The 23,056-nt window shown below is 41.2% G+C and overlaps 1 protein-coding gene across 2 annotated transcripts in view; it reads right to left on the reverse strand.

The window, feature by feature from the left end:
- Nucleotides 1-3,661: 3,661 nt before the first annotated feature.
- Nucleotides 3,662-23,056, reverse strand: part of ptpa (protein phosphatase 2 phosphatase activator) — a 67,322-nt gene continuing 47,927 nt past the window's right edge. For both annotated transcript variants that reach the window (XM_079656759.1, XM_079656758.1), the window contains 9 exons: nucleotides 22,156-22,265; nucleotides 21,311-21,397; nucleotides 21,025-21,150; nucleotides 20,240-20,357; nucleotides 19,793-19,892; nucleotides 19,227-19,351; nucleotides 17,289-17,389; nucleotides 11,068-11,175; nucleotides 3,662-4,257 (listed from right to left, as the gene is read on the reverse strand). In XM_079656759.1, the coding sequence (XP_079512885.1) occupies nucleotides 4,183-4,257; nucleotides 11,068-11,175; nucleotides 17,289-17,389; nucleotides 19,227-19,351; nucleotides 19,793-19,892; nucleotides 20,240-20,357; nucleotides 21,025-21,150; nucleotides 21,311-21,397; nucleotides 22,156-22,215 (900 nt within the window). In that variant the 5' untranslated portion in view covers nucleotides 22,216-22,265 and the 3' untranslated portion in view covers nucleotides 3,662-4,182. The remainder of the gene's footprint in view (nucleotides 4,258-11,067; nucleotides 11,176-17,288; nucleotides 17,390-19,226; nucleotides 19,352-19,792; nucleotides 19,893-20,239; nucleotides 20,358-21,024; nucleotides 21,151-21,310; nucleotides 21,398-22,155; nucleotides 22,266-23,056) is intronic.

Below are 23,056 nucleotides of genomic sequence, written 5' to 3' on the forward strand. Positions count from 1 at the left end.
GAAAATCCAAAAATGAATGTTTTAAAACCAAAGTCTTAGATTCAGTGGAGGAGTTGAAGAAGTAGGCCTGGGTTCTAGTTTGTACGGTGGCTTTTTGGCGCGCCAGTTCTTAATACATAGCACACACAAAGATAAGATAATGGCCAAACGTTGTGAGGATTACCTGAACGCACAGATTGTTTTGTTACTTCAATGATTCAAGGAGCAGGAGCTCATTATAGAGGTTCTTTATCCGTAGTAATTGCATTTCACTCCTCTGAAGGAAACACCTTCACAGGCTGCTTTGTTTAATCAGAATCAGAACTCCTTTACAAGTCCCACAGCGGGGAAATGAACTGCAAAAAGTGGGTTATAAAGAATAAGCTAATTTATTAAATATAGGGAAGAAAAGCACACATTAGTGATAATAGAAAGCAAATAAGGAGAAATAAGTACACATCTATGGCTACACATTTGGTGATTTTTGTATTGCAAGAAGTGTCCATATTGCGGGTTTTTTGCCCATTGCACAACAGAAGCTACATCTGATCAGAGGTGGGAAGTAGTGGAGTACAAATACTTTGTTACTTTACTTACTTACATTTCTCTGGTCTCAGTACTTTACTCCACTACTTATTTTACTGACGACTTTTAACTTTCTACTTCTTACATGTTGAACACAAATACCTGTACTTTCTACTTCTTACATGTTGAACACAAATACCTGTACTTTCTACTTCTTACATGTTGAACACAAATACCTGTACTTTCTACTTCTCACATGTTGAACTCAAATACCTGTACTTTCTACTTCTTACATGTTGAACACAAATACCTGTACTTTCTACTTCTTACATGTTGAACACAAATACCTGTACTTTCTACTTCTTACATGTTGAACACAAATACCTGAACTTACTACTTCTTACATGTTGAACATAAATACCTGTACTTTCTACTTCTTACATGTTGAACTCAAATACCTGTACTTTCTACTTCTTACATGTTGAACCCAAATACCTGTACTTTCTACTTCTCACATTTTCCAAACAGGCTGGTTCCTTTAGTCTGAATGTGTGTTTGGTGGCGTGATCGTTATTATTTAGAGTCATTGCGTGCCTATTGATTTGAACACGATCCGTGTATCCATCATTTCCTGTTCTTCTCTAAAGAAGAGGGACCAATGAAAACGTTGTCATGTTTCCGTTGGTCACCATGGAAACATTCATTAGCTAACAATGACATTATTGTTCTATTAATATAAAGGGAGGTCAGGTACTCTTTAAAACAGCTGCTAGTTATGGGTACTTTTTACTGAAGTACATTTCAAAGCCTCTTTACTTTGACTTGAGTAAAGAAGTTTAGTCAGTACTTCTACTTTCACCAGAGTATTTGTAAACACGAGTATCTGTTCTTCTACTTGAGTAAAGGATGTGTGTACTTTTGCCCTCTCTGCATCTGATACGGGTCACAGCTGCTGTTGTAGTGGAACATTATTTGTACCGCTGTGCTTTCTTCCTCCTCTCTCTCCTCTGCAGCCCCGCATCCTGAACGAAAGGGGATTTCCACTCCATTCCTGCAGGAAGAAGTACTGTTGCATGGTTTTTGGGAATGGTAGATCTGACATGAGTCGGAGTTCCCCTGCTCCTGGTGGCCCTCACATGAAGGAAGAGTGTAACGTATCTACTCATGCAATATTCAACACTTTCATCCTGCATCTCAGAATCCATCTGCCTCAGCGCTGAGTTCATCTTCAGGTCAGACAACAGCGAACACTCTGGCTGCTCAGTGGCACATAGGAGCTGAAAAATGCACTATTTTACCCATCCTGTTGTCCCTGCTAATTTGCCTCGTCGGGATAAAGGTTGTTTTTAATGTTAGTGCCAACACTTTTTAAACATAAGATACCATTTGTGGTCTTTTGGGGTCAATTTTGTAAAATCATTCAATATTTTAGCCATTCTAAACTCAGAAATTAGGTCTGATTTTGTGTAAATGAGGTCAATTGACCATATAGATCAAAAGGAAGAGTAAAACTTGTTGGTGATTATTTATACTTTGTGCTAAATATAATATGAAGTTAATGCGTGGTGAGGTCACCAAGTAAAACATGAAAAAACTAAAAGAGAAATGTATTAAATCAGGTTTGACAGGTCGATGTGTTCACAACAAACACAATATTATTTAATTAAAAACCAATTGCTATGATGTTTGAAGTTTGCCAAATTAAACTCATTAAAAAAATGTAATTTTGATATTTACCTTGTTTGAGAATTGAGGGGGAGCCGCAACCTCAATAATTATTAATGCATGGTTTGACAATTTATAATGTTTATCCTACCTCAACTAAAACACTTAAAGGTCCTCTATCATACTGTTTTTCATCAATATATCACAGGTCTCAGATATATACAGTCTCTGATTGGCTGAAACACCAAACAGATCATTGCAGCATTACCCATAATCCCCTCTGTTTCAGCCCTGTTTCCAAAGTGCTGATTCTCTGTCTGTTACTTTAGATGAAAATAAGGAGCCCCTCCCCACGCCCCTCTGAGAGAGATTTGGTTACAAAGAACTCAATGGTGCTCTAGGAGGAGATTCAGGTGATAAGGTGGGGGGGGGTTACCTTGGTTGGTGATTGGCTAATGGTTACTCAAGACAACACATCGTTATGACATCATAAAGTGGCCAAAATCTGATCAGCTCATTTTCAGACAGGTTTTTATAGAAATGGATCAAAAAGAGAGAGAATCTTTGTTCCTGAAACTTTCAGAGTCTCTTTCCACAGAGGGGACACATGTTGATGAATAAGAGACATGAAGAAGAGGGGACACATGTTGATGTAGAAGAGACATGGAGAAGAGGGGACACATGTTGATGTAGAAGAGACATGAAGAAGAGGGGACACATGTTGATGTAGAAGAGACATGAAGAAGAGGGGACACATGTTGATGTAGAAGAGACATGAAGAAGAGGGGACACATGTTGATGTAGAAGAGACATGAAGAAGAGGGGACACATGTTGATGTAGAAGAGACATGAAGAAGAGGGGACACATGTTGATGTAGAAGAGATATGAAGAAGAGGGGACACATGTTGATGTAGAAGAGAGATGAAGAAGAGGGGACACATGTTGAAGTAGAAGAGACATGAAGAAGAGGGGACACATGTTGAAGTAGAAGAGACATGAAGAAGAGGGGACACATGTTGATGTAGAAGAGACATGAAGAAGAGGGGACACATGTTGATGTAGAAGAGACATGAAGAAGAGGGGACACATGTTGATGTAGAAGAGACATGAAGAAGAGGGGACACGTGTTGATGTAGAAGAGACATGAAGAAGAGGGGACAAATGTTGATGTAGAAGAGACATGGAGAAGAGGGGACACATGTTGATGAAGAAGAGGGGACACATGTTGATGTAGAAGAGAGATGAAGAAGAGGGGACACATGTTGATGAAGAAGAGGGGACACATGTTGAAGTAGAAGAGACATGAAGAAGAGGGGACACATGTTGATGTAGAAGAGACATGAAGAAGAGGGGACACATGTTGATGTAGAAGAGACATGAAGAAGAGGGGACACATGTTGATGTAGAAGAGACATGAAGAAGAGGGGACACTTTTTTAAATTCTGTATATTCCAACATTTTGTTTAAGAAATAAAAACTCGAACACAGATATTTCTTAGCAAATTATTTACGTGACTTACAAGTTGGGATGAAGTGGGCGATTCAAATACTGGAACATTTGCAACAAAATGAATTAAAAAAAAGGTGGCCTTAAAAGCAAAACCAAGAAAGAATACCTAAAATTGAAGACGAAGCAGTTTTCAAAAGATTTAAAAAGAAGTCACAAAGTCTTAATAAATCTTATTTCCATCACCTCACTCTGCTGATGAGGATCCACACTCTGAGGTAAAGTCAAGAATCAATGAACAAACTCCAAATGAAAAGAAATCCCTCAAAAAAGGACCTGATTCAAACTCTATCCATCATATAAATAAGATCACTCAAATATAAAGATGCTCATCCACAACACACGCTGTATTATAGTTACCGAAGGCCCACGAGCTTTCATGACGTGCACATGTGAGAGTGTGTGTGTCATACTGTGGGGTGTGTGGTTGCTACGGTTGTATTTGCACGTGAGGATGCCAGAGGCGAGGAAAACTGTTGGGATTTTGGTTTTTCCACGGTGAGCATCAAGGTTTCCCCGGCTGGATGGACAGCAGGCTGCCGAACTTGAAGTGTTGGATCACAGGGAACTTCTCCAGACACTGCAGAGAGAGAGAAAACAGTGTTTAACCAACAAACTGGGACGTGGAGATCCTTTCAAAATGGCCAGAGCAACCAGAGGGACATTTGGTGAAGGGATGGCTGATGACCTGAAAGGCTGGAATAAGGCACATCGGGAAGGAGGCATGATTTTAGCATTTGTTTTGCTCTGATAATGTTCGACAATGCTGCGTTTTGGTTTCTGCAGCAGGACAATGAAAGTGTGGACAGAAGACCACCAGATCAAGACCCACCCTGTCATGCATGGAGAGCCCAAAATCCAGAGCTGAACCCCTTTGGAAAGCTCAGGAATCATCCAGATAAATATGAGAGGTCACAGGAGATCAAACAAAGCAGAGCTGCTTGAATTTTGCTCAAAACAGCTTCAAACTCTGTCATCCATCTTCTTTGTTGAGCCAATGTTGGATCCACATTACGAATTCAATCTCTAAATAAAAATATCCTTTTTGTGGCTATTTATCAAAAGTACATAGTTCTAAGACCACTTATGGTGCTTTTCCACTGCAGGGCCTCGCTCGGATTAGTACGGTATAGCTAGGCCTTGTTAGGCCAGGCTCTGTTTATGCTGCGTTTCCATTACAGTTTAGTAGCTGGGGCAGTAACTATAGTAACGCAGTGTAGGCGGAGCCGAATGCGAAACACAAAACCAACATCAGTCGTTAGCTGTTAGCCCTCAGAGCTCACAGCTCCTCATATCTGTTCAGAAACTAGACAACAGTTAAACAAGTCCAAACCACAGACTGTCTGTGTCATGGAGAATACAGTCGCTGGTTTATTTATGTCTGTAGGCCGTTGTTGTGAGTGTGGACGGTCGGAGCATATACAACGTTAGCTTAGCCAAGCTCCATTCAGAAAACAGGCATTTTAAAAGGTTTCTCGCCTGCCGTCTGTCTGCAGACTTGTCAAAGCATTAATTCATGGTTTTTACTCACCGGTATCAGTATGTTGTTACTTCGGCATCATTTTGAAACGTGTATTACAATTAAATCACGGTAAATATGTTCATTTTGTTGTAGTTGCCAGCGATTCTCTCACTAGTTCAGCATACTCAGCCCGGTTGTTGGCCCGGAAAGAACCTCGATTTTGGAGAGCCAGAAAACTGTGAAAAAGTACCCGCTAGCCGGACCTACCCCTAGTGGAAACGCAACCAAAAACGGTCCGGGCACGGCACGCTTAAACCGCGCTGTAGTGGAAATGCGCCATTAGTCTACGAGGTGAAGTCAAGCTCTCCAAACACTGTTACAAAGACCCAATGTAGTCACAAATTTTAGGCTTTATTCAAGTAAAATACAGTTTCCAAATCCATACGTCTCTTAGCGGTCCACTACCGACTTAAAGACACACGAATACTATCACACTATCATTTACGTTTTGTCCCTTAAATAAATTCAATGAGTGGATTCAAGCAGTTGTGGAAGTGTCTGATCACATCGTTTCCTTTGCTCTATGGTCAGTGAAAGAACACGTCGTTGTCTTTCAGAGACACGTTGATGAAGTCCAAACCGAGTGAACTTGACCTGACTTCTCTTCTTCTGGCTGACTTTCATTGTGACCAGGTTTTAAAGGGCTATGCAGCGCAGGCGAGGCCCTTATTAGGGAGCCGACATGGACCCATTTTTTGGGGAATCGGAGGGGGGGGGGTGTCTGTGGTGGGGGTTGGGAGAATTGAACTATTGTGCTCGGTGTGTCTGCGCAGTGACACTATCAGTCATGATCATCGGGGCAGAACTGGGGTGGAAACACGCCTCGGAGAACAAATATATGAATCAATGAAAATATGTAAAATGTATCACAGACACACGCTTCATATTAAACATGCACAGGACATCAGATATACTGGCAGTTCAAAGAGAACACTAGCTTATCAACAAAGATTAATCAACATTGCTGTATTTCTTATGGTATGTTATGACAAACCAATTGTTATATTCCTAATTTTTCTTACTGTCCACAAATTCCTTGACCATACCCAAACCAATAGTGGATGAAGCTTCTACCAGTGTGTGTGTGCGTGTGCGTGTGTGTGTGTGTGTGTGTGTGTGTGTGTGTGTGTGTGTGTGTGTGTGTGTGTGTGTGTGTTAGTTATGACCTTTCTTTAATTTAGTGGTTCATTAACTTCTCTCTAGTGTCAGAATGTACTTGTTGTCTTACAACTAGCTGCCTGTGTGTGAGTCAAAGACTGATATTGTTTTTTTTAAATCTTTTCCTTTTGCCATAGTGTCCAAAAACTTGTTCTTTTTAAATCTAAAACACATCCGTGAGCCTTACGCAGCGTCCACACGGCAGCGTGCGTTCACATGAATCTCCCGCCCCGGACAAACAAGCACGCGGTTTGATTGGCTAGAGCTTGTACTGGCATATGATTTGATTGGCTGACGCTTCCGTCGAAACTTCAAAAGTTGAACTTTTCTCAACTTTTGAAGCGAGCAACGCAGCCCGGCAAAGCGTGACGTCACCCCATTCAAAGTGAATGGGAAGAAGCGTTGAAGCTTCGCCGCACGCCGCCGTGTGCACGGGCCGTTACTGATGCACTTTAACCTTGAGAAGAATACAGAAGGAAGCTTTTTGAAAATGACGTTTCTTCCATCTTTCCCATAATTTACTTGTCGTCCTACAACAGGCTAGTCTTTGACAACAATATCAGACATAATGTTTACAGTGGTGACTTATTCTTTTTAAGCAAGTCTGGGCATGTGAGCTTTGAGTAGCCCATTGAAATGAACCCAACAGTAGCTTTGATAGGGAGAAGAAACAAATAACCAACTTATACATGACTAGCAGTGAAAGAGCTCAAATAAAGATAAACACAAAGCTACTTCCATAATTGTATATGGTCTCTATTATTTAGAACCTATGCCTACTTTTTTATATGTCTATTCTTATGACTGCATTATAATCCTGCTCTTGTTATACCGTACATTTTCCCGGGACAAATCGAGGAGGGTGATATATTCACGTCTAGACAGGACATACTATATTTCTATTATATTCTATTATACTATTTCTATTATATTATATTTTATTTGTACTACTTTCACTATTTCATGTGTTTTCTTGTGTTGCACTGTTGGAGGAGCCTGTGACCTAAGATTTCCATCGTCATAACTACACTGCAGCTATGTTCAAATGACAATAAAAGCCTTGAAACTATTGAAGTCACGCAGTTAAAGCACATCCACTATCGTTTCCCTGAGCATGTTTTATTTCTCACAATCCCATTTAATGTTTCAAACAGTTAGTCAAACGTTCGTCAGTCTCCTCTCAGTCTGAAAATGGAGCACACTGCTCTCTCTCCAGCTCTGGTACAAACCCTGTGTGGGGCCAGGAAAAGGGAGAGAGGAATGCGAGTCTGCTGATGGTTGCTCCAGGCTGGGAGGAAGGTCGGGACAGAGGGAGGGGAGGATTTAATGAAGGGAACGGCAGAGGAGAAAGAGGAGGGGGGAGGGAGGGAAAGGCAGACAGCTTGGCCCCTCAGCTCTTTGGGAAGACTCGCAGGCTGCTCTGGAAAACACAGGATGTGGGCATGCAGGCGGGGAGAAACGGGCTTAGACAGCCCCCCCCCCCCAACCCCACCCCCAACCGCCCACACACACACTCTCACACACACACACACACACACAATTCCATTCCCTCCATTCCTTTCTTAACCCTTTCCTGCCTCTCGTGTGAGGCCGTTTGCTCGCGGAGAAACGGCCGACAGTCGAGCTTTCAGCAGACACCTCGTCTCTTAAACCACACCACTTGTATATAGACTCTTCTGGCACTACTTATTTTCTATTTGATTTTATTTACTTGCACTTTTTCATTGTGTTGCACTGTTGGAGGAGCCCAAGACCTAACATTTTCATCGACATAACTAAACTGTAGCTATGTACGAATGACAAGAGAAGCCTTGAAACTTACATATCACGTAAAGAGTTCCTTTTTTTTTATCGGGGGGAATTATTAAGAGGTGTCCAGTTTACACAGCAACGTGTCAGTTTCTACGCAAACGCCCTTTTGAAAATGTGAAGGTTAATGTGTTTCTTACAGAACAGCATGTGCCGTACTGTCCGGCCTCGATCTGGAGACGGATGCTGTCCAAATGAGGACCGAAAATGAGTTTGGGTCAGAGTTAACTCACTATCAGGGGGAAGCACTCTGTGTTTTATTACCTGATGATGCTACTTGGTGAACAACAAATATGCAATGACATCAGAGCGAGTAAAGTTGGCTGATAGTAACCGGGTTAAAGGAGGCTTCAGAGTTTGATTACCAAGCGTTCAAGCTTTATTCAGTACAAATGATTACGTGAAGGTTGTAAAAGCAAAGTACTTACTTATCTACCTGAATGTGTAATTCTGTAGATTGCAAACATGTGTATTTTAAATACCATGTGAATTCCTTTTTATATTATACTGTTCAATTTTCCTCGTCTCTTTTTATACTAATACTGTAACAACTTACATTTCCCTGTTGTGGGACGAATAAAGGCATTCTGATTTGAGGAAGGGTCATGTTTGGATCAGGTATTTACGGTGTGTCCTTTCCCCTGATTGGGTGTGTCTGACCCCGAAAGTGCATATTGTTTTTGACCGCGAGTGTGTGCAACGATTGTTTGTTTGGGAAATGATTTGCATATTGATGTATATGGACAATAAATGGGTTGTATTAAACTGCAACTGGAAATAAGCCATTGAGTCTACTGGGTTTCTATTGAAGTCAGTTAGTATACACAGCCCACAGATTCTCCTATCCACCCTCACACATGTGGAAATTAAAAACAGCCCATTTAAAATACGGTTTGATGATTTTAGCTCATCACTCAATACAAAATCCTCCATACAACTCAGCACCCTGCGTTGAGTACCACACTCTGAAGTTAATAGTCGGAATATTTTTTACTTCAACTTGGTGGTCCAACGTTCTCCACTCTACTGCTGAATAAAGGAGCACCCCAGGGCTATATGCTCGGCCCGGTGCTGTTCACAGTGTACACATGAGACCTCAACATCAACAAGTCTGTTATGAAGTTAAGGTATGACACTGCTATTATTGGCTTGATTTAAAACAACCATTAGCCTTCATTTAGAAAGGAAATAAACAATCTCGCAGATCAGAGAACAACTTACTGCTCACTTGTGCAAAATAAAAGGGTTGATTGTTGCTTTTAGAAAAAGACAAGGAGACTAACGCATGTCTTCTTTATGGTGCTTTGGTAGGTCAAGTTTGAAGCTCCCAGAAAACCGAATAAGAGACAATAACAACCAGACATCACATATCAAAATTCCCCTGGCAAGGTTCTTGTTCACTTTTACAAAGGAGCGATAGGAAGCATCCTTTCTGAGAATAGTACAACCTGGTCTGGGATTTGCACCGGCCTGCAGCGAGGGATTAAAGAGGCCAGAACATCACTGTGACTAATCTACAGAGCATCAGTGATGTTGGAGAAGAGATACAAGACTGCTGGAGCACCACACTACAGGACAGTATGTTTCCTCAGCTCCTAAACTCATCTTCCTTACAACACCATTACAAAAGGGTTCATAATGGGACTATAAAACAACTGTATAAACAACATCATGCTGTACAAAGACTATTAATGTATATTGTATTATTAACAGCTGTCTAGTTTTTATTAGAAAATCTTGGTGTGTCAACATGCTAAACTAAGGTGCTAAACATGTGAACGTTATATATATATATCCATCCATCCATCCATCCATCTATCTATCAATCTATCCATCTATCTATTTATCTATCTATCTATCTATCTACCTATCTATCTATCTATATATATATATATATTATAAATCAATTTTTATGCAAGAAGGCACCGGGCTAAGTGGAAGCCTATGGCAGCAGCTAATGGAGTGTGTATTCATAATAATAATTTACTACATGTATTTAGCGCATTTCTAAGTACTATAATACTACTCACATTACAAAAGTTAAATGTCCTAGTATATTGTGATATATAGTAGTATTGAGTTTCTTTTTTTATTTGGATACTCTACAGATATTTATCTTTCTACTGTTGATATCTACATATTTACTTTTTATTTAATTCGATTTTTTTCCGATTTTATTTTATTTTTAACTCATGTACAAAGCCTTGTAAACATGCTGCTGTAACGAAACAATTTCCTGATTTGGGTTCAATTAAGTATTCCTAATATAACATATTTTGAGCTTGTTAGCCTGCTGACATTAGCATTTAACTCAAAGCCAAGCACAGCCTCACAGTGCTGCTAGCATGGCTGTAGACTCTTAGTTTTGTTTTTAAACCTGCAGTAAAAACTCATGGAAAAAATCTACTCATGGCTTTGCCAAATGTCCTTTGGTGGAACCATGAGAGCAGACCATAGCATACATTTCATAGAACTGTTCTGCAGTCAGACAGGAGTGCATGGTACAAACAAATGACTAGATAATGCATCAATAACTATAAACTAAATATATATTATTCTGAAATGGACCAATCTGCAGAATGAGTACTTTCAGTGCTATAAGTATATTTTGATGCTCATACTTTTGTACTTTTAACATTTTGAGTGTTGGACTTTTACTAGTATTTCTACCCTCTGGTACTTCTACAAACTCTGCTTCAAATCTACAAATTACATATATTGTACGTCTGTCATTCATGGGAGAGGGATGAAGTAAAAATGTGTCATGACTTGAATTTTGTGTCATTGTTGATCAAATGTATGTTTTAAAACCTGCGTTGCCACAGAAAATCCATCAGACTGTTGATTCTCTGAAGGATTTGAGTGATCAGTAAAGGACGAGGGAGGAAGAAGCAGGCGTACCTCGGCCTTGTACATTCGGATCAGACCCTGGTTGACTTTCGACCAGGAAGGAACAGCGCTGATGTTCCACAGCTGGTTCGAGTGTTCTGCAAACGGACCCGTCTTCATCTACAGGAACAGAAAAAGGAACACAGATGATGATGATGATAATGATGATGATGATGATGAGGATGATGATGATGATGTGAAAGAGAGAGAAAGTAGACCCCTGTATCAGGATGTAATGTATAGAGGAGCCCTTGAGCTGACAGCAAATAACACAGGATGTCATTTTGAAGCTGAACCCAAAGCGCCCCCACTGTTGAAGTTTGGAAATGCAACTTAATTGTATTTTTTCTGCCTTAAAAACCTGTTTCGCTCTTTTATCATTTTTTGTTTTGTTTCTTATTCACCTTTTAAGTGAAAACAAACAACAACATAACCCAGTGATGTTACATTTATTACAGCTTACTCAATGTAGTGCTGCTTTTCCCCCATTTCCCTCCATGTTCCCCGTTACTGTTCTTTTGTAAAGAATATTTTATGATTTGTAAAGTGTCCTTAGTACTTTGAAAGGCGCCTCTAAATAAAATGTATTATTACTACTCTGCTTTCTGATACATTTGGTAAAAACTAACTAATCATTATTATTATGTTGTTTATTGTTAGTCTCTTAATTTCTCTTATGTATAATGCCTTGTTTTTTATTCTGCAGCAACGCAAACATTTCCCAAATTGGGATCAATAAAGTACTTCTTATCCATCCATTCATCTATCCATCCATCTATCTATCTATCCATCCATCTATCCATCCATCTATCCATCCATCTATCTATCCATCCATCCATCTATCCATCCATCTATCTATCTATCCATCTATCCATCCATCTATCTATCCATCCATCTATCCATCCATCCATCTATCTATCCATCCATCTATCTATCTATCCATCCATCTATCCATCCATCTATCCATCCATCCATCTATCTATCCATCTATCTATCTATCCATCCATCTATCCATCCATCTATCCATCCATCCATCTATCTATCCATCCATCTATCTATCCATCCATCTATCTATCCATCCATCTATCCATCCATCTATCCATCCATCCATCTATCTATCCATCCATCTATCTATCCATCCATCTATCCATCTATCTATCCATCCATCCATCCATCTATCTATCTATCCATCCATCTATCTATCCATCCATCTATCCATCTATCTATCCATCCATCCATCCATCTATCTATCCATCCATCTATCCATCCATCTATCCATCCATCCATCTATCTATCTATCCATCCATCTATCCATCCATCTATCTATCCATCCATCAATCCATCCATCTATCCATCCATCTATCCATCTATCTATCCATCCATCTATCAATCTATCCATCTATCTATCTATCTATCCATCCATCTACACTGAACAAAAATATAAACGCAACACTTTTGTTTTTGCTCCCATTCTTCATGAGATGAACTCAAAGATCTAAAACATTTTCTAAATACACAAAATAAAAATTTCTCTCAAATATTGTTCATAAATCTGAAAAACTCTGTGATAGTGAGCACTTCTCCTTTGCTGAGATAATCCATCCCACCTCACAGGTGTGGCATATCAAGATGCTGATTAGACAGCATGATTATTTCACAGGTGTGCCTTAGGCTGGCCACAATAAAAGGCCACCCTTAAACATGCATTTTTGCTTTATTGGGGGGGTCTGGGGGGGTCCGAAAACCAGTCAGTATCTGGTGTGAGGGTTAGGGTAATGTTGTGAATCGAGTGGCCTGTGTTCGTCGCCCATACCATAACCCCACCACCACCATGGGCCACTTGATTCACAACATAACCCTAACCCTCACACCAGATACTGACTGGTTTTCGGATCCTCCCAGACCCCCCCAGACCCCCCCAATAAAGCAAAAATGCATGTTTAAGGGTGGCCTTTTATTGTGGCCAGCCTAAGGCACACCTGTGAAATAATCATGCTGTCTAATCAGCATCTTGATATGCCACACCTGTGAGGTGGGATGGATTATCTCGGCAAAGGAGAAGTGCTCACTATCACAGAGTTTTTCAGATTTATGAACAATATTTGAGAGAAATGGTTATTTTGTGTATGTAGAAAATGTTTTAGATCTTTGAGTTCATCTCATGAAAAATGGGAGCAAAAACAAAAGTGTTGCGTTTATATTTTTGTTCAGTGTATCTATCCATCCATCTATCTATCCATCCATCCATCTATCTATCTATCTATCTATAACAAAAATGCAGAACTGATTGTTGTTCCAGCCATCACCTAAATAACATTAATACATTCTGGATTCAACAACCAGGACCGTGACGAACAAATAAGAGAGTAAACAGAGTAAACAGAACAATAGTGAGACTGATAAAAAAATTCTTGAATGAAGACTATGGACCGTTTTCCCACCATTTTCCCCAAAAGGCAGGGGAGCCCAAACCCAGACCCTGAGGCATCAAATTAACAACCCCCTCCTTTTTCCACCCCCCCCCCCCCTCCCCCCTCACACTGCTCTAGACACTTTCCAGGGCCTCGCATGAGAAACACATGGGGGAAGGGCCTGAAAAGGGAGGGAAAAGGGGGTTGGAGACAGACCCTATTCCCCTGAGGAAGGAGTGATTCACAGCAGCATGTGGGGAAGGAAGTGACTCATGTTTAGGACAGAGCACACACACTCTCTCTCACAACACACACACACTAGAGCCTTGTGTGCAAATCAAAAAAAGAACATGAGTTTGAAGTATCCACATGTGTGTGAATACGAGGGAAATACGTTGCAGCGGAAAATACATGTTTTTTTTAACCAGTTTAGCCCTCAGAGAAATTATGAATTAACTAGTGATACTATGGTAACCCACCGTTGTTGTTCACATGGTAAACAGACAATCACTAGCCAATCAGAAGCCTTGTAAATACTACACACAGCTAAATGTATTATAGCTCTTTTTGACTACTTTCAATCTAACGTACTATTTCTTTTAATGGGATTTTAGCTAGCTTGCACAACAAGAATGATGGCAGGTTTGGGAACAATATTTAATTATAGTTTTTGATAATCTGTGGTTTTAGAGTGCAAGCCTAATTACACCAGCATTTAAAATAGTTAACAGTATGGAGATTTGAATCCAGTAAGTCCAAATTAACTGTCCTGCACCATCCGCCAACTTCCCGTCGGAGTATGAGCTGTTCCACGTAACTGGTGACGTTTTCTGAGACCGTTTTGAGACACGAGTACAAACATGTCTATAATTTAACTGGGTGAACCTGTTGGAGTGTTTGTGAACAAAGCAGTCGAGCTATCCAACAAGTAGCAACGGTGATCGACAAATATAATGGGGATGGCAGAGGTTGACCAGAAAACGGGAGAGTTTCTTGCAATTGTTTTAGCTTGACATTTCACCCACTTCTCCAGTATAGCCACAACTCGCCAAGAACCAGTCATTTTCAGAAACATAGCAGATTTCTTTTTGGTGTACCGCTTTCTGGAGGCCTAAACTGTGTTTTAAAACCAAATGAGCCGAATACCAAAACACTCCATAGGCACGTTCACACCAAGTACTTTTCCCACAAAGGTTCCTGAGAACTCTTTAGTTCTCATGAACTAAGTACAGATCGCGTTCACACCGAAATTAGTTCCTGGGGGTGGATTAGGCAAATGAAGCCGCTGAGGTCACTTCTTCTTCTGCTTTGGGTTTACTGGCAGGCCGCAAACAACTTCACGGCGTATACTGCCACCCAAAATCCCCGGCCGGAAGTCCCCGGAGTTAGGGACTGGCTTCAGTAGAAGCTGCTGGGACTCCCAGCCTTCCGAGTAAATGGCCAGAACGCCGACACCTCCTCATCTCCACCGCTCCCATGTTTTATTTTGTGTTGTCATAAGTTAGTCTCTCTGCGTTTGTGCGCTGGGCTAATGCTAATAATGCTAATGCGAGGATAAGAAAATGGCGGCTTCACAAATTTTTTTGGGAGTTTGACGGGGCGTGGTTTGCAATCCGCCCAGCCAATCAGACACAGGAACCTTTTTCTCCCACGAAAGTCCCTGCTCTCTAGCAGGGACTGAAAAGGGGGTAAAAAAGGTTCTCTAGAACTAATTTAGTTCCTGGGACTTTTTGGTGTGAACGCAACTAAATCGTAGTTCTCAGGAACCTTTGTGGGAAAAGTACTTGGTGTGAACGCGCCTCATGTTTCCTTCTGATATAAACACAGCACCCAAGACCCTCATACATAAACACAATTACAGATACAAAGGGAAAAAGCCCTGAGTAGGAAATGGTTGACAACAGATGCAAAGCTTGGGGCCTGTTTTGATGTTACTCATGATATTTCTGTCATGGAGAAACAGACATTTACTGTGAGTTTAAGGATTGTTGGGTTTCACTGGATGAAGGCATATCTACAGTTAGATCGGACTTCACCTGAATCACACAATGCAAACCCTAACCTAACCTAACCGAACCCTAACCTAACCCTAACCCTAATCTAACCCTAACCTAACCCTAACTACGTGCAATACATACACTTCTTTTAGCAACTGTGTAATAACCATAATCCTTTTTAGTAACTCAAACCTTAATATGTTCATGTTCACTTACCTAAATGCTGCAACTAGACATGCACGAGTACTTAGCTGTCTATGTTTAACATGTTAGCTACGTTGTTATCGCTTGACTTTAATCTGCTATTTCCCCGCTGCGCGACTAATAAAGGGATTCTGATTCTGATCATGTTTCTCGCACTGAAATCACTGAATCCGAAACTAAATGATCAAAAATATTGTCAGGTTTTTAAGACATTATGAAATCTGTGAGTAATGGGTGAGGAGAACCACAACAGCAGCATCCCTTCATGAGCTTGATGAGGAGGGGGATGAGGTGGAGGGGGAGGGGGGAGAGGAGGAGGAGGAAAACAGGGAAGGAGGTGGTGCTTCTGAGTGGGAAGGAGGAAAAGGATGTAGCTGCTCCAACAACGCCCTCCTCTACTTCCCTCCCCTCCTTTTCCTTCCAAATCCAAAAACAAAGCGCATGGTTCCTGCTCTGGCCCTCTGCCAACAATCCATCTGCCTGCCCTCATCTCCCTCATCTTCCCCAGACAAAGCTCATGTGGACCAACTCACTTACAGCATCAGCACAAGATATCAACTATGTCTACTTAAATGACACATTAATATGTTCTTTGATTAATTATTCCCCAGGAAAACAATACACTAAGATCTTTTAAAAACACATCTGAACAAAGTGGCAGCGTTCAACCACGCAGTCTTGGTAGTGTCCATTAGGGGGCAGTACTACATTATGTTGCAATGCAGAATTAACAGATTGCATAGAATCATCCTTTGGTGTATAGGTAAGGGGATGGACACACACACACACACACACACACACACACACACACACACACACACACACACACACACACACACACACACACACACACACACACACACACACACACACACACACACACACACACACACACACACACACACACACACACACACACACACACACACACACACACACACACACACACACACACACACACACACACACACACACACACACACACACACACACACACACACCAAAACTTTCGTCTCTCGGTATGTATAATAGGTCGCCATTGTCAGTCTGTGTGTTGTGTTTGTTCAAACGGTGTATGAGTGATGATATGTGTATGTATTTTAATGTTTATTATGTTTGTGTTTGTATATGTCCATGTATGCGGAACTGCAGGACGGAGAACACATTTCCTTACGGGGACAATAAAGTATATCATATCTTAAAAGTGTTGCACTCAGCCAACACTAGGATGTGCTTCTGCCACTGCTTCTTTGGTTGGGAAGTGAGTCCACATGATAATGATAGTTACAGACAGTCTACAAATCATTATCCCAAAAGCTACAATCTCTCTGGCCTTATGTCAAGCATCTTTGACATCTAGATCTATGCTCCTCATCAGGATGCCCCTAGTTAGTTTACATTTCCTTTATTTCTACACCACCTCTTGCATGATGTCAGCAACAGCCCCATTGTGTTATTTACAATTCTGTCAATATCACATAAAGACATTTCTGTTCCAGTGAAACAGCGCCCCCACCAGGGCATCAGTGACGAGGCAGGCAGTGAGTGCTTTCTGAGCAAACAAACAAACATATTTTGGAAACTCAATGTGATGATGAGGGGATGCTTTTTCATTTCTCACCTCATTTATGAACTTGATGCACTCCAGAAACATGTATTCGTGCTGCTGCTCGTCCACCACCCTCTCCTCGAGGAAGTGCCGAGGCTCCAGAGTTGGGTGATCTGAACGGAGAAGGAGCTGTAAGTGCACATGTTTACCACCAGGTGTCACCATTTACCTGCCTTTAACTAGACTCAACACAATGGAGACGTGCAGTGCAGTCATGATGTGGACTCAGACCTGCATCTTTAACCATTCCACAGCAGAACCAGAACTGCAGCGCTGACTTCAGATCAGCACAGCAGTCTTTCAGTTGTCTTTTGGACATTTGATTTCCATTTTGATTGCGATTTATTTCTCTGTGCATATCTAACTAAAGGCATGTCTTTGTTGTCTCGTAGAGCAACATGAACTGTACAACCCAGACAAATTCATACGAAGGATTTGGCATCATTTCAAGAGAAGGTTTTGAGGATAATGACACTTGTTGATGTTGTAAAAAAGGTGTTCTTCATATACAGATACCAGCAAGCAGAGAGCACATTAACAAGGGCAGGCAGCAGTAAAGATGTGTGTCTTGTTGTCTACAGTGAATTTGGTTGGTAAAGCTTGTTAAAGATACTTGTCATTGGTTTTAATTAGTGCACAAGCTCAAACGATGAGGTCGTAGGTCAAAGAAAACACAATGTTTGACAACTAGTGCTGCAGATAGCTGTAACAATCTTACACAAGTGGATACAAGCACCAACATTTCATCCCTTTGGTGTCATTTATTTTTAAAAAGCACGTTGACCACTTCAATTTCCAAATTTACAACCAATCCTCCAATATAGCCGCCCATTTCCACCCGAGGAAACCGTTTTTTACCACAGAATTCTAACCACTGGATCAATTTAGTTGATTATGATATTGAATTATATGTTTAAGACTCAAATGTATAATTGAGATACCTCTTCAAAGCTTTTTTGCTTCATTTTAAACACAAAATATAAAAATGAATACCGTCGACACTGGATTACGGCAAAAAACATATATTATAACAATTTTCAGAACTATACTATAATGTTATTTATCGTGTTTAATAGACATAACATCGACACAGCATGATCCTATATTCACATTAATTCTGCTAAACAACAGTAAATTGGTGAAAAGTCAAATTCAGTGCACCATCTGCACTACAAGCATCGATTAGGTCGTAGCGCCCCCTGATGGAGGCAGGAAGTAATGCAGCATGGTGACCGGCACACAGCATGCAGCCTTAGTTCAAATTGAACGCTTTTAAATCAAGATATACAAAAATCAATGCATTAACAATCGATCATCCAAGCTTAGTTACTCCAGCTTGGTAAAACAGTGTTGACTTCACCAACATTGATATACTAATACTGACCTCTGTTGGGGAAATATTTTCCAAGGCCCATAACTTTGACCCAGTTTATCAGTTCAAACTGTCCTGACTGAGCACACGCACCTGTAACCTTGGCTGCTGTGCTCCAAGTGTTCTGTCTCCCTGTTCCTGCCTGCTGGCATCAGCTGATAGAGGTGTTATGATTCTATCTTGTTATGCAGCATGTTGATTATTCTATCTGAACTAGCTTAATACATGGGTCTGGGGTAGAGTTCTTCAGAATTGACGTGGCAACTCTACCGTGCAGTCAGACCGTGACTGCTGTGACTTGTTTTGTGAATCCTCTGGCAGAAGCTCCCATAATAAAAAAACCAGTGTTTGACATCAAAGCTCTTGCTCTTCCCGTGTCTCTTTCCTGAGTCGGTGACTCCCATTACTTTGCTACACAGAAGTTTCCCTTACAACCTCCTTTCACACTTCCAAATATGGGCTTCCCTTTTGATTATTCCAATACCAACATATTATTTTGAATTGCTCACAGACACTTTGTTCTGACAGTGTAACATCATATCTACTGTACGTTATAGCAGTTATAGCGAGGCTCTTACCTACAAACTGGGAGCTTCCCCAGATGAAGGGAAGGAACTGAAAGTCATCCAGTCCCCAAACACCCTGGCTCCCAGCGGGCTCCATCCTGTAGGTTTTCTGCAGCTTCCGCATCACTTCCAGATACCTGCAACACACACACACACACACACACACACACACACACACACACACACACACACACACACACACACACACACACACACACACACACACACACACACACACACACACACACACACACACACACACACACACACACACACACACACACACACACACACACACACACACACACACACACACACACACAATGCTCAGAGGGGCAAGGGATGAGTTTAGCTATTATTGTGCTATTATTGTGCTAGCTACACTCCGGAGACCGGTGATATAGAAAGCATCTTCACTTATTTGCGTTAATTATACACAAAATATACATTATCTAGAGCTCAGGTCAGAAGAATGTCCTTGCCATTTCTACACTGTAGCTTTATGCAGATGACAATAAAACCTTTGAATCTTGAATTTGAATAATATTTCCTAGCGATAAAGTGCAGTAACAGCTCACCTGTTGAAAACCAGAAAGACGATAGCCAGCTGATCGTCTACCTTGAGAGCTCCAACCTTACAGAGGCAGCAGAGGAACGCAGCGAACGCAGCCTCGTGCCCTGAGAGGAGAAGACACACACACACGAACAGGACCTGATAAGTTCACTACAATTCAGGCACAGAACCCCAACCAATCCGAACAAAATACTTCTCAAATTGTAAAAACAAACATCCTGAGTTCAACCACACGACAAACATCCAACATATTACATATGCCCTGAGAGGAGAGCACACACACACACACACACACACACACACACACACACACACACACACACACACACACACACACACACACACACACACACACACACACACACACACACACACACACACACACACACACACACACACACACACACACACACACACACACACACACACACACACACACACACACACACACCTGTTCCATAGTCTATCCTGACGGCGTTGCCCACAGACTCCTTCAGATAAACGGCTATCTCTGCAGCTGCTGCAGATGTGTCCTCCGGGAGCAGAGCGAACACCAAGGACTCTGCCTCCTGCAGGGAGGATGTGAGAGAGACAGAGTGTGTGAAGAAGACAAAGTAGAAACAGAGTTGACCTTTCTGACAGTAACAAAACTCCAACACAATATTTCTCAAAAACATCCTGAATTTGACCACATGACAAACATCCCAACAATTCCGATCCTGTTAGGAGAGCTCGCAGAGAATATGTTTTACCTGCCACAACCTCAGAAGCCGTGAGTGACACAGACAAACACACTTTCTTAGATTTTTTATTTGCACGTGGTTGTTGACATGTTTAGTGTTCTTTTTAGTTTTAGTTTTGTTGTAACGCCTTGTACGGCATGGTTTGGCAATGCCCTATGTTGATGTGGTTATGGCAGTAAAACTCCTTGGTGTGTGTGGGTGTGTGTGTGTGTGTGTGTGTGTGTGTGTGTGTGTGTGTGTGTGTGTGTGTGTGTGTGTGTGTGTGTGTGTGTGTGTGTGTGTGTGTGTGTGTGTGTGTTAAATTAAACATGAGGAAGCTGTATGGATTGTGTGGAATGAGATAAGTGTTACAAAGGGTCTCTACATGTCTAAAACATTACTAGGTATACATAATCCTGTGTGTGTGTGTGTGTGTGTGTGTGTGTGTGTGTGTGTGTGTGTGTGTGTGTGTGTGTGTGTGTGTGTGTGTGTGTGTGTGTGTGTTCACACTAACCCGGTCTAGTATGGAGTACCAGGTTCTGTAGGCCTTGTTCCCAAAGCGTGATGGCTGGTCAACGGGAGGGGTCTCGTTTATCCATCGGTCCAGAGTCCCCAAAAGATCTAATAACTTCTGCACTGTCTGTCACACAACAACACAGCAATGAGGTTATATAGAAATCATAGTTCATAACATACTTAACATGCAAGCAAATGTAGAATGAGTTTTATTTTCCAATCATATTAATTTAGCGGGTTACAACACATGCTTTTAGACGACACTCAGACAGAAGACAACACACCTCTGAAACTTTGTATTCACACGAGAGCTTCTTTCCCTTCACGGCTCCATTCAGTGCCAGGATGAAGCCGATGTAGTCGGCATAGGCCTGTGAGAGGGAGAGATGTGTTCAACACCGTAGTGTATTCAGGTTATAATCAGACTAGCGACACAAACTAAAATCAGCATTACGATACGAATATTGTTTTTTACTTTGAATCAATCTGAGAATCAAAAATCACAACAAGTAAATGGAATATATAATATACTACGAGTCATTCACACCTCATTCCTAGGTTTTTCATTGCCATATCTACACTGTAGCTAATGTGCACATGACAGTAAAGCCTTGAAACGTGAAACATTCATGCAGAGCAGTAACACTTGCTCTAGGGAAGCTAACACTCACACACACTCACACACTCACACACCATTAGCTATCGGGAGCAACTCAGGGTTCAGTATCTTGCCCAAGGATACATCGATATGTTGACTGCACGGGCTGGGATCGAACCAACAACCTTCTGGTTTAAAGACAACCGCACTCCCTCACAGCCACAGTCGCTAAGTTCTATATATTACCGCAGGAACTAAACTGCAGGTGTTCACAAAGCCTCCATTCTTGTTTAGAAAGAGATTCATCTAAATTGTCTGTTGATCTGTAGTAGCCTGTCGGTCAAAGTTTCAAGGTTCATAGGCTTCATTGTCATATGCACCAGCTACAGTGTAGATATGGCAATGAACATCGGAGGTCCTCCAACAATGCAACATAAATACAAATAACACATAAAACAATGATATTTTGTTTCTAAACTGTTGTTGGTTTAGATTTCTACTTGAAAACATGTGAAAGGAGTTCAGCTTTACCATAGATCGCTTCCACTTCCCCATGTCCGGCACCATGCTGATTTCTTTCTTGGGCAACATGAAGGTGACGCTGTCTGTGGCTTTAGATGCTTCATCCTCAGGAGTGGATCCTAAAGTCGAAAACAAGAGCAAATTGTTAAGCTTTGTGCAAAAAGGGGCATTTGTTCTGTCTTAGGAAACTATCCCATCTTAACATTGACAAAACCATGATGATCATGTTTTAATCATGCTATTATTGACTCAATTCTGTCGTTCTCTGTCATATCATGGTTTGGTAACCTGCCTTTAAAGAGCAGAAACTCTCTAACTCAGATCATAAAGTGGTCAGACTGATTGTTGAGCCACAGCTAAACCTGGAGACCCTGAACCTCAGACAGTTTCAGTGTTTATCCAGCTCAAGATGACTCCCACCCTCTGCACTCAGAATGTAAGCTTCTTCCTTCAGGCCGGAGGTTAGTTGTCCAACAGTGTAGAAATAAACATCTATTGTTTTCAAAGCATTACAGAACACGACTTTAAGTGTGATTGTAAGAATATTACTATTACAAAATGGTGGTGTTTTCCCTTTCCTTTAGTGTATTATATCGGTTTTGGTGCATGTAAAAGGTCATGTAAAAGCCTCCATTGGACTCCTTTGTTTACTCATGGAACATAGTGCTATCACTATGAAACATCGCACTTCTATTGGCTACGCTCCAACACATTATACGTGATAGGCTAAGGGGCGGGACACCTCTAAGCAGTTGACCAATCACAACAGAGCCGGCCAGCTAACCCAGCAGACTGGGCTCTGGTTTCAGACAGAGGGTGAAAAGAGGTGCTGCAGCACAGGCAGCAGAGAAAAATAAAGAGCTTTTTGAACAATAAAGCAGGCAGACGTTTACTAAATACTAGTATGAAA

Source organism: Notothenia rossii (genome assembly GCF_949606895.1).
Source record: "Notothenia rossii genome assembly, chromosome: 11".
NCBI lineage: Eukaryota > Metazoa > Chordata > Actinopteri > Perciformes > Nototheniidae > Notothenia > Notothenia rossii.